This window comes from Plectropomus leopardus, chromosome 23, assembly GCF_008729295.1.
Source record: "Plectropomus leopardus isolate mb chromosome 23, YSFRI_Pleo_2.0, whole genome shotgun sequence".
NCBI classification, from domain to species: Eukaryota; Metazoa; Chordata; class Actinopteri; order Perciformes; family Serranidae; genus Plectropomus; species Plectropomus leopardus.
The window spans coordinates 6,285,393-6,298,847 of record NC_056485.1 but is presented as its reverse complement, the minus strand read 5'-3'; the positions used below and the strand labels follow the sequence as shown (position 1 = coordinate 6,298,847).

The 13,455-nt window shown below is 42.3% G+C and overlaps 1 protein-coding gene across 1 annotated transcript in view; it reads right to left on the bottom strand.

Moving 5' to 3' along the window:
- The window catches only part of nlgn2a (neuroligin 2a), a 222,632-nt gene that overhangs the window by 135,829 nt on the left and 73,348 nt on the right, over nt 1–13,455 (bottom strand). Inside the window, exon 2 of the mRNA XM_042512113.1 lies at nt 893–1,783. Coding sequence (XP_042368047.1) covers nt 893–1,400 — 508 coding nt within the window. The 5' untranslated portion in view covers nt 1,401–1,783. The remainder of the gene's footprint in view (nt 1–892; nt 1,784–13,455) is intronic.

The following is a 13,455-nucleotide window of genomic DNA, read 5'->3' as shown; positions in this document are numbered from 1 at the left end:
TCACACAGTTTTGGACTGTTAAGTTTATGTGGGTTAGGTTTAGGGAAAAGCAGTCCTGGTTGGGTGTCATCACCTGAGAACTATAAATGTTAAGTTACGTACTTAACATAAAGTCAAATAGTTGTGTTTAAAATAGTCAGCATTGTCATGTGAGGTACTTAACATAAAGATAGGTATGTTCAGTTAATAAGAGTAAAGTTACATGGGTTAACTTTAGAAAAGCAAGAAAGATGGTAGCATCATACCTTAAAATAATTAAAAGTTCAGTTTCTGTGGGCAAAGTTCTATGTTTGTTTGACCCATCCACCACCCCAACCTGGCTCCTTATGAAGATTTTCGCACTTAACTCTTTATCCATCTTGGCTGCCATGAGTGCATTTGTCACATGATCGCAGTCTTCAAAATTATGTGGGTTATATACAAACTCCGGTGCATTACTTTTCTTGGGTATATAAACAAATGGTATATACAAACAGCCTGAACAATCAGCTGAATACTTATAAATGCTTTACAGGATTTTTGCTTTTAAATGAGTCAGCTGGAAACATTAAAAAGAACTGGCAGTTTCCAACAAACTCATGAAGGTAACAGAAAATCTGCAAGTGTCATTTCAGCTGAAAAAACAGACGGTTAGAAAAGAAAAGAGAACCTTTTCTACTTTTGTCTGAAATCAAAGCCCATTGTTGCAGAAATGACTAAGAATTTTCAGTAGAGAATCCGTCCCTGCTATCATTGTAAACTGCATGCAGACAGCTTGACAGGCATAGTAAGAGTTACTAAAGGGATGGGGCTTAGCAAACAGTCAATTATCTATTCATTGTTCCCACAGTTACCCACTAAATCCTTCATCTCCAGCCTCCCACAACCCTTTATTTAATACTTTAACACTCACCATCCTCTGTGGGAACGTAGATATTGAGGTAGAGGCAGTCCTCGCTCTGGTTCTGGATGTAACCTGCCGCCACGTCCAGATTGTCTGTGAACCACACTGGCAGCATAATCTCTGGGAGCACGCCATGGACATTCTGAGGACACACAGGGGCGAACTGGGTGGCGTTGCGGATCTCCTGCCAGGATCCTGGGGCTTCAGGTGGCTGGAAGCGGCGGTCGCCGATGGGTGCCGTGGCATAGGGGACACCTAGGTACTGCTCCACAGGGCCTAGGATCTCATTGTTCAAGTCCTTCTTGATGCCTCTGATCTTGCCGTAGTTGGTGGTGACTATGGGGTGTTTGGAAGGGTCTATCTTCTGGCTCGAGGCCAGGCTGAAGAGCAGGATGAGGCTGAGCACACCCATTAGGCACCAGTCTGTCATGAGACTAAGGGGGCGTGTCCTGGATAACAAACCCCGCCGACTTTGTTTACTTAGTGGAAGCGAAAGGGGGTACATGGCTGCATTCATACTGTTCAGCCACCTGCTTCTAGTCTGTTTTGGTGTACTTCTGTCTTTTTCAGAGAGAATGTGGATTATAACCAACAGTCTGGAAGGTAAATCATAGGAGGGGGATTAAAAACAAAAGCAGGCAGAGTTTTTTCCGAGGTTTGATCAAAACCAGGAGCACCAAGTGAAGGTGAGAAGAGGGCAAAGCAGTTGCTGGGGGGAAAGAATGGTCCTCGGGGTGCTGGAGAAGGACAGCGGACCTCGGCGTAGGTGCCAGGTCAGTGTTGATTCTTAGCAACAAAGATCCAAAACACTTCCCCAGCCATGGTTCTGTTGCGTTCCATCCCTATTGGTCTTCAATTATCCAGATCATTTGATTGATGTTTTTTAAGAGCCGCTGAATTCTGCAGAATGAGACAGAGAAGAGGAGGAGGAGGAGGCAAGGGGGGGGGGGTGAGGGAGAGATAAAGATAAGAGAGATTATAGTTTATCTGAAGCAAAAATATATTCCATTAAATGTTGTCAGCGCAACATTTCCCCTTCAACTGTTGCCAAAATCTTTCCAGAAATGAAAGCACTGGAAATGAAACGACCCTCAACAGTCAGTATTGTTCAGATCATGTCAAAAAAGACTCATTTTGGGAACATTTCATGTGGTGATCAATGTGTTTTGCTTTACATCATTACATCCCAGGCTGAAAAACACAGTTCCCCAGCAGTTGTATGCCTCCGCATTGTCAAGTTGTACTCAGAGTTCATATCCATGTCCCCTCAGCGGCACAGAAGAGCTATATGATCACTACAGTTTCAAGGTGGCCTCTGAAGAATAGGGTCACCAGTTCAGTTTCAGATATAAGGTGTCATCACTTCATCATTTTATCCTATCGGACATTTGTGTAAAATTTTATCATAATAAGCCTATGGTCAAAACATGTTTTGTGAGGTCACAGTGACCTTCGACTTTGGACCTCAGACCACCAAAATCTAATCAACTCAGTGTTGAGACTAAATGGACATTTGCGCCTAAGTTAAAGAAATTGCCTTTAGGTGATTTTGAGATATTACGTTCATGATAATGGAACAGATGGACAGACGGATGGAAGGATGGATGTACTGACGGACAACCCAAAAACATAATGTCTCCAGCCTTAGCTATCACCGGCATAGCGTCATAAAAATGTGATCACTGTCTACTTCCTCGACAAAATCTAACCCTCAGAAGCCTCATGTGTTCTCTATGTTGAGTGCATATTTCTACATAACCATCCCCATCTATTATGCATGAAAACCCTAAATTAGACTTGTTCAGCCTGTCCTGATCTGACCTGTATGAGGACACCAAATCCCTCCTGGTGAACTGCGTTTAACCTGTCAGCCTAACACATCTCTGCAGTGAGCTAATGGAGCACAGCCGATGTAGTCACGCCACTACATCGACTCTTACTCCTACAACACTGCCACTGATGCCTAAATATTTATGGTTATTCATTTCTTAAGGGCTTCAGTGCTGGTTCTGGAGATAAGAGTACAGTAGACGGCATAGAGGCGAGATTAGGGTGAGCCTTTCACTGCCCAGTAAGGTCAAAGGTCAATAATGTGCGCCTGTAAGCAGCTTACAGCGCCCGGGACACTTTCAGAGCTACATGCAGAAACACGCACATGCGCACAGTAAGCCTTAATTGACCCACACATGAATGAGTGCCCACACACTGTACGCTCATTCATGTAATCTACTGCGGAAATGTGCAAATCCTCATGTAACAGTCAGAAAATGCACGTGGCATGGAGGAGATTATACCGTCATAACATTGTTGGGTGGTGTTACGTAATGGTAGAGGGGCAAACAGCAGTAAAGAAGACTGTGCAGGAAAAACAGAGAAATCTCTTTACACACACTCTATTTCCATCTTATCTGATTTTTTAAAATTCACCATTACCTCTTTCTCTCTTTCACGCTCTCTGTTGCTTTATCACCGTGCCATAATTGTCCCATTTAAAGTCATCATTAACCGTATTATTGCATCGCCTGCACCCACTGAAGCGCCTCTGTGTTTTTGTTGTCTTTTTTTTACCCCCCTCTCTCGCTACCAATAAAGCCATTTGAATCTGAAAGTATGGGAGTTAAGTGTCCTGAGGCAAGACGGCAGATAATTAGAGTATATAGGCTGATGAGCAGGCGAGCACTCTCACTCACACTGATGTAAGACATACAAATAAGGACGCTCAGTCATGTAATAATAAAGTTTCTTATGTACAACAAGCTCTTTGAGGAGGGGGGTTCTACTCCAGCTTGAAAAAAGTGAGAAAAACAGAGTGCGCTAATTGCGAACGATCTGTAATCGCTCATTGTCTTCTTTTCGTACAGTGCGTTCAGCCTAAATATATTGGTGCCTGCTTTTGTTCCTCTCAGTGTGGACTTTGTTGTTCTACCCACGCACTCCTGTGTGTGTCTGGGAGTGTGCCCTCATGCAGAGGAGCGGGCAGCGCGATGTGTGCTCTAATTAAACCATGGAGAGGCCGGCCTGATTTGCACTGCGCGCAGGGACGACCCCCTCCACCCACACACGCGTGCACTAACATTTACCATTAAACTTTCATCCTCCAAAATACATAAAAGAGACTGGAAGATAGAAAGGCAGAGATGAAGGGAGCATGCAAAAGGGAGATGAGAATGTAGATGGAGGGTGAACAGGTACCGGTGTTAATGAAAAGCTTTTCTCAGGTCAGCAGAGACCCTTCAAAGTGCTTCAGTAAAGCCAAAGTGAGGGACTGCTTCACTGGCCGTGGAGTTTCTCAGAGAAGCGGACATCTAAAAGACCCGCATCAGGGTTTCCTTCACATCTATCTATTTGTGGCGGCCAGCCACACATGAATTCTCTATTTTTGGAGCTGGACTCTTCATTAGGAGCACTGTTGAAATATATTTGGTTATTTACTGCACCATACTCTCGGTGCATAGAGCACACTCTGGGTACAGATGGAGCAGTCGAACATCGGGCGCAGTTAAAGTAATACTTAACTATTCATTGCACTGGGTCGAAAAGTTCGCTAATTCTAATGAGTTCATTGTTGAGTCCAGTTTGTTACACATTTTAAAGAATTCCCTCGAGGTGTTCTTGAGATATCTCGGTAACAAAAATGAGACAGACAAGGTCACAGTGACCTTGACTCTTGACCTCTGACAGTACTCACACCACCATTCACAAAGTGCTGCTAGGTATAAAAGAAGAAATCGTGAAAAGCTTCGCCTGTGATGCCCTCATGGAGCCTCAAAAACCTTGGAATTTAGACAGGGGACACAAATTGATACAAAGCATCGTTGGGAAAATAACACACATACACTCTAATTTTTGGGACACGATGCACATCCAAAGGAATCCTCCTACTGGTTTTGCCCTCAACTTGCCCCTCAAGCAACTGAGGGTAGCAGAGGCCCACACAAGCCAAAAACCTTGGTGAAAATCCAAGGCCCTGGCAGGCGTGAGAGTGCCTGGAGGGACCTGCAGAATTTCGAGGTGCATCTGAGTGTTTAATTGCTAATTGGCTCAATTAGAAGGCCTAATTGGTCCAGCTTCACTGTGAGCAGTGGGAGAGCTTAAGTGATTGGTGAAGCAGAGAGGGAGAGACGAAGGTGGGAGCATGGACACCGAGCTATAAAGCAGATATCCACTAGAGTGTGTGCAGTATTTGGAATGCAGGTAGCACACACTATCACACTTACAGACACAGATTTAAAGGAACAGGTTCTCCTGAAACACTGTATCTCAGTGCATCGGCGCAGCACTATCACACACATACACACTCATGCACACTCATCCATGATTTATGTCATCTGGAGAATGTTTTTCCCCAACCCCACGAGAGACGGAGAGAAGGAGGGCGACCGCACAGGTCGTTCAGAGGCAGACCATCAGTATAAACCTCATCTTTCTCTGCACCCTGTACACTCTTTGGTATTTCTCATCAAAATGTGTCCCACTGAAAACCTCTAGAGGACAATGCAATACAAAAGATTCTATTTTCATTTCTTGACCAACCTGTTTACTACAGGCTGGATTGCTACATGAGACTCTGGGTCTTTGAGGACAAGGAGGAAAAGATGCAAAACAATGGTAAAAATGTTTTCCATGTACTAGCTGAAGGCAGTGAGTATTTCGGCATCATCAAAGGAGTCAAATCTGCAACCAGTCTGACCCACAAATCTGCTTTAGAATTTTGGCGCTTACTTTGTTGACTTTAAATATCTCCCACCTGTTAACAAATTTCAATAGACAGTTTGGTAATTTTCTTATTATTAGGCCCACAGCTAGGCTATAACAATGTCACCACTGCTCAGTACAGTCGATATCCCCTCTGCTGCTGCTGCTGCAAAAAGAGATCTGTGAGAAAGAAGAAAGTCGACAGTTAACGCAGAGAATGTAACACCGAATGGACAGCTAAATACTTCTCAGTAAGGTGAAGAAGAAAGCAGGATGACTGATCTGTCAGGAGTCTGTTAAAGAGTACAACATCAGACACTGTTTTCACAGCAACTACACTAAAAAGAAAATAAGGTGGCTTAATGTCTGGAGTCTGCAAGCTCAGCAAGACAATGCATGTTTACAAGGCATCGTAAAATTCAGGAGCTGGTAAACAAGTCAAGTTACATTTCTGCTCACAGAGTAGCAAATCACAAAAAAGTGTTCATTAAAGGTATGTTTTGAAATAATTGTGGAGAAAAAGTTTGGGAGCCCGCTTCAAGAGTTTCACTTTGCCACATTGTACAGTAACTTGGTGTAGAGATGACAAACAAGGACCTGACTATTCAGCTGCAAACTGAATGCTAATTCTGTATTGCTTTAGATATACTAAAAGAAATAGTTTGACAATTTGTGAAAGAGTTATTTACTTTTTTGCAAAGACTTAGATGAGAAGGTCGATGCTACTGTCCAATCAACGCCAGGTGCTTGGCCAAAAGCAGTCCAGCACAACTGCCCAAAAAACTTTAGGGGTGCTGGTAGGTGGATTTTGTTAACATTTGGATGAACCCAAGCTAGCTTACTCCCAATTGCCACTGTTTATGCAAAACTAAGCTAAGCTAAATGTCTCCTGGTTTTAGCTTCACATTTAAACCTGTATTATTTACTTTTTTTTTGGTCATAAGGAGGCAGTACAAACAATCCAAAAACACAACATTGACAGCTGATATAGCAACATGGTTAGCAAATTGCTAATTAAGCATCCCAATATATAAAAATGAGAGTGGCATCAATCTTCAAATGGAACTCTTGTTGAGGTTACAAACATTCCCCAAATTTTCAAACTGTTCTTTTAAAGGGGCTAAAATCAAAATTCTGAGGTGTAAGTTCTCTGCACATGTTCTCAACATGGCAATGGCTGAGCCACTAGTGAGCAACTAACATTGTTTACTCCATAAATAACACTAAATGTGCAGCTAACAATGTTACCCAGAGGGGAACCAGAGGGTGGGAGCTAAACTTCTGCCACAACAATGTCCTGTTATCAGCTACAATGGCTGTATGATTGTAGTGCAACGCGGTGCCAATGAGCTAACCAGTTGGTTACATAAATGCACAAACATGCATGGCTTACCATGACAAACCACAGAGAAGCTCAGATTACAACACACACACACACACACACACAAACACACACACACACACAAGTGGCATGACTTCACCTTTACGTAGGGATGAGTGGTTTGCTGCTTTATTAATGCTCTGAATGTCACACACAGAACCTTTCAGTAAAGGCACATGAAATATACCACTTGATGTAGTACTAAATTAAGTATGCCTTTAACAGAGGCTCTCTTTGCTGCTAGATAATTATGCAAGGTTAGATTTATTTGACACAGTTTGGAAGAAGTGAATCCGCAGTGGGGTAGTGTCACAACAAACGGGTCACTAAACCTATTAAGAGGGATATCACCTCTTGTTGAAAATACAAGACAGAGTAAACAAGTGAAACCTGAATATGGAAGAAGTAGCACTGATTAAGAAGCACTGTGAGGACATGTATTGCGGCTCTGTGTTTGTTGAAACTTAGAAAAATACTTTTTTAATACATTGATTAAAACTATTTTTCAAAGAATAAAATCCAATACAAAACCACAAAGTATGACTTGAAACATCTCTGTGGCAGTCTTAGCTAAAAATGGACTATTATAAGTTTTATAATTTTCCACATAATTAGATAATGGATGATTGGATTGCATTACACTCTGCAGGTGTTCCTACCATTGAGTCTTTCTCTTGTGTACGTGTGAACAGTTTTCTCCCTCATTAATTACAGCAGGTCTCACCACAGATCATATTCCACAAATTATTTCTTGTCCTTTATTATGCCGATCTCGACTTCAAAACTGACACCACACTTTGAAGTTGATGCCACGAGGGGGAGAGCTGCTTCGCCACTCATATTAAGACAAGAATTACATAAAGTGCTTATGATTTCATGTTTTCAACAGCAAGCCCACTTTGTTATCTTTAATTGCTGTGAGGAGCGTTGTGCACCACTTTTATGCGCCGTGACAGAGGCTTCCTCCAATTAACCTGCTGTTAATCTCCCATGTGAAGGTCACGTCTTGGCTCGTGGTGACTGCAGTGTGATCAGTGAGTGTGATTGAAATTGGACCTCATTTGGAAGGAAATAAGCATTGTTCCTTTATGGTTCTAAAGCCTGGGTGTGGATTCAGATTAGATGAGGTGGTGTAATTGACTTGTGTATACATCAAAAAGAAAACGGTGATTTGTGGAACATGGTTTGATGCTTGAGCCTTTTTATATCCTTCTACTACTACTCCTGCTTGTAGTATATTACGGTCTTCTGCTCGACTTTACAACAAAGTACAGCATTAATGAGTTCAAGTACAGATATAAAACTGAACAAAACCTTTTTCATTTGACAAAAGAAGGCACATTTCTCAAATGTTAGCTGCTGCCTAAAACCAGAAACGATACAAGATCAATGCCAAAATTAAAAGTCTAATAATAGCAAGATTTTTGATTTAAATGAAAAACCATCTGATAACAAGGAAAGACAAGTATGAATCTAATCAGACATCAAGACATCCAAGCATATTTGAAAAAAAATGTCCATAAAACACCAATGAAAAATCTACCTGACCCCAACCTGCAAAATACTTTTTTTTTTAAAAAAAAAAAAAAAAAAGAGAAGATCCAAAAGGGGCCAAAGAGGAGTCAGAAACAGTCTGCATTACTGTATACCCAAGCGAAAATTAGACCTAACCCAAAATACACTGGCCCCAAACAGAACACTCCATAAATTTTTGAGCAGCCATAGTCGAAAAAATGTTCACTTGATCAGAGTTGTTAATCCTCTAAGGTATAAGATATGGGAAAACTTTGCTTCGAGACCCATTGCAACAGAACAGAACCTGCACTGAGTTACACTGAAAAATGTTTGGATTCATGGCCTTGTTGTTGTTTCAATTACTGGGAACCAGGAGGACCAGTGAAGGCCAATATCACACATTCAATAACAACTCTTACTTGACAGTACCCTGAGCTATGGACACATTTTGGTTGGCAAGGTTAAAACAAACTGTACTCCTCTGTGTTGTATGTTTTTCTCATGATACACGTATCTGTTCATTCGGTTTCATGAGTTCAATGTGACTCTTTTGCTAAAAAGTTTCCCCAGCTTTCCTCCAGTGGACAAATCAGCCCGGGAATCACAGTTTCAGAATCGGATCCATCACCATTCTGCCACATAGCTTACTGAGCACAATCTAAATCCCACCAAAACCAATTCCACCCAATTCTACTCCAATACGGCCGCGCAACCACCCACTAAGACCTTCACTGTAATTGCTTGCCACCTCTCCCTCCATTCTGTGTTGCCAGTCAGTCTGTCAGTGCACTGGGTTCAACTTAATGATAGATAATAACCTGACTTGGACAGGCTGCTGGTGCAGGCTAATAGCTGGAATTCAGTGCCTGAAGGGTGCTGGACCGATGAGGTCAGGAGCTCCTGCCCTAAAATGATCCTGAGGGTCAGGAGGAAGAAAGACGGAGGGGCATGCGAATGAAGACAAATCATGATGCTACGCAGTTGAAAGCATGAATGCGAGAACACACAGTACATTTACCGTGTCAGTGTGCAGCCAAGCACAAACACACGCACAAATACATTGTGCTAATTATCATCTCAAGGCTTTCAAGGTCTGACGGTATTTGAGCTTTCACATTTGCTAATTAATTCAACACAGCTGAGACATGAAAATTGGAAATTTGAATGTCACTGTGACAGCGTGTACACATATATGTGCATAGCTACATTTAGCTAAAATGTAATGTTGTTTGGAGCTGTATATCCACGATGTTGGTGTGTGTGCTTTTATCATTGTGAAAGCAGTTTGATGCGTTGATCATAAAGTCATTTTGAAAGTGTGGTAGAGTGGATGCTGAGTGGCTGAACAGAAAGAGGGCCGTTTCATCTCTGCAGAAGCCACATTAATGCCAGTAGATGGGGCGGACATAAGTGTGTGTGTGTTTGCATGTTCTCCATCCTGCTGACGGCCTCTGTGTGGGCTCCGAATAGAAAGAGCCTGCGGCCAGGTCAGTGCTCACTCAGGCTCCTGTCAATGCCTTATTTTTTTTATTATTTTTCATCCTTCCATCTCTCTCAGTTGGTCTAGGAAAGAAAGAATCAGAGTCAGCCCAGAGTTCAACACATATAGCCGAAGGGGGGATGTATATTTAGAAGATGGACAGATTTAAAGAGCAGACCAATCAACTTAGCTCTTCAGAAAAAAAATACGACAGCAAATAAGGGTGTAAAAACAAATTATTAGGTCATGGCAGTGGTCTGACTTTAGCGCCATGAAAAAGCCTTAATGTTAAACACCACATTGTCTGTTTTCAGCCGTAGCATTACAATATTATGAATCATGATCCGTCCAAAGTCTAGGGCAGCTCAGATATATTATACATAAAGTGTTAATCCCACTGCACAAAAAAGCTTACTCCCACTAACATCTAGGTTTTAAATGCAACAGGAACATGTACAATCGGAATTCACACGTATCAAATGAATCTGCAGTGGTCACAGGTACTAATCACCTCCCACTCCAATCTGCATTGATGGAAACACAAAAACCAGGTGAACCAGGCGCAAATTTCAGCTCCTTAAACAATGAGATGCAATATTGCACCGCCACTAATTACTGTCCGTCTACCCCTAAACAGCCCAAAAACATCAATCCAAGTTAGTTCGAAGACTGTATAAGCAGGTAATGTAAGAGAGATGTAAGCACCATAACATTTTCATAGACCTCTGTCCATGCTGCTTTGTACTGTTTACCTGTTCTCCAGCCTGTTTGTGACATCTAAAGCAGACACACTAAAACAACCCCCACACACACACATACTCATCTCCTGCAGAGCAGTGTACACAGCTCTGCTCTACTTGCAATGGGAAAGAAGTCTATCATATTTTAATGGGTTTAAAAAAACATGCATGCACACACCAAGTGGAAAATGGGTATAAGTGATTTCTTTTCCCCCTGTCTCTATGTTGATACTGTAGAGTTGCTGTTGAATAACTAGGCTCTTTTTTATTGTAATAAATCAAAGAACATAATTACGTGAAGCTGCTAGAAATTGGAAATAGTATGAATGAGGTGAGGCCAGGGAGTGCAGGGGCTTTAGATGGCATGTAATTTTTTAATTGAGATAAACTTGTGAATTTTTCTTTCCACTGTATCCAACTTTAAGTGAAATTAATTGCTGATGCAGCCAACATTGTAACAAAAGAGTTTGGGCGAGAAGATAGGCATCTATTAAAAGAGTAGCCCACTCTTCATCAAACTCCTATAACACTGCCATACTCCCAATGGAAAGTTTTTTTCAAAAAGTATGAAAATCAATGCAGCAGAACCAGAGATATAGAGCAGCTAATGCAGCCTTGAGCAGCTAGCTTCCAGCCGAGTTGAGCAGCGGGCTACAGAGGTCTGTTGAGCTCACTTCGTTCTAACTCCACACACTCAGAAGTTTTCAATTTCAAACTTTCAGCTTTATGAAACTTTTTTCACATACACAGAAGTACTCCTTCATGAAACTTTTAAACAGGCACCTATGTGTTTAATTTGTGGAGTACCCCTTTACAGTTGGGCAAAGTTTTGTCTTTCAGACATCTATATTGCATGCAACCCCACTGTAAATGCACTTTGATGACTCTATTTTAGGGTGTCATTGCATGGATTGAAGGGAAAATTCACCCCCAAATCAAAAATACATATTTTTATTCTTACCTGTAGTTTTATTTATGAATCTTGATTGCTTTGGTGTCAGTTGCCAAGTGATGGAAATAACAGCTGTGGAGATGTCTGCTTTCTCTCCAAAATAATGCAACAGCAATGTCTCTTTCCACAAATCATGATGCAGTTACTACAGATAATCCACAGACCTTGTTGTGAGCAGATTCAAGTAGGACCTATTTTCTCTACGCCAAACTACGCCCACCAACTGTATCACTATGCATAAGTGTGCATCGATTGCTTGCTCACCTCGCGCCACTTAGCTAGCTAATGTTACAATTCAGCTGAAGAGTCATGTTTACTCACGCTGCCGTGGGACTCTCGTAAATGAATAGATGCACTCTTCCTTCTGCACCATGATACGATCTGCGGATGTAGTTCGGTAGAAAGAAAATAGATCCTACATGAAACTGCTTGTGGATTATCTTGAGTAACTGGGGTCATGATTTCTGAAAAGAGACATGGCTGTTTAGTTTTTCAAATGTATTTTTTTGGCACTTTGGGCACCATAATCAGAGAAAAGGCAGACACATTACAGCTGATATCTCCAACACTCAGCATCTCTCAAAAAAATCAAAATAAATAGCACAATGGGTAAGAAGAATAATATATATTTTCGAATGAGGGGGAATTGTGCCTTTAACATTTGAGATTCCATCACAGTAATGACAGCTTGACAATGGATTAGTCTATAATATGCACCAATATTTTACATTTCAGAACATCTAAAAGCTATTAAAGGCATGAAAACATCATCATTTTGTGAAGGACAAACTTTTTGCCCTCACAAAAGCATAAAACTTTTTTGCCGTATATAAAAAAATAACATCGAAAATGTATTGTTTCCATTCAGCCTTTCTATCTTTATACATTGTACATTGTCTTCCCTCCCCCCCTCCTTCCCCAGACTCTATTCAGGCATTATAGAGACTAGACTGGGCTGACAGTGGAGGAGAATGGGCTGATAGACTGCCAGCTACAATACAGACACAATGGGAGGATGCAGAGACAGAGGGACGGCGAGACAGAGGAGGAGGAGAGCGTCGGGGCTGTCAGTAAACTTGTTGACAACCAAGAGATGTACACACATGCACATTGGCGTCGGGTAGCGGTGGTATGAGTGTGAAGTGTGTGTGAGGGAGAGAGAGGGGGGGGGTTGTTGGGGTTGCGGACCACTGGAGCGCAAAATTGGAAACAATGTGTCGGCAAGAGTTAAAAGCAAATATTTACAGGGCTTTAATTTGCATTGGGAGCAGTGAGTTTCCGGTGTGGGTCAGTGCGTCTATGGCAGAGCGGAGGAACACGAAGGGGCATGGGTGGTAATTAGACAGACAGTGGTAGATTAATCACAGGCTGACAGCGCAGCCTCACAGCCACACACAAACACATTCACAAGCTATACGCAGCCCCATCACTTAGTCTGGCAAAGCACTCTGGACGTTTCCCTCTCACCCAAAGAGGATGAGTGTATCCAGCTTTGAAGAGCGTTCCGCATTCTCTCTTATTTTTCTTAAAACACACACACGGACTGCCCTGCCGTCGTGCTCTGATTACCTGCTTCTCCCTCTTCCTCTGTCTCCCCTATAAATCACCAGCTCTAAATCCCCCCCTTTCTCTGCCTCTCTCTCCTCGCTTCAGGACAGCTCCTGAGCCACTCACCCTCCCCACTCAGCCTCCAGTGGGAGCGTCCAGGAGAGGCAGAGGACAGCTCGGTCCTGCCCCAGGGAAAAGAGCTTCTTCTGTCGGCTAGAGGACGCCGCCGCAGCTCAGTGAAACGTGAGAAGGTGGAGGGGG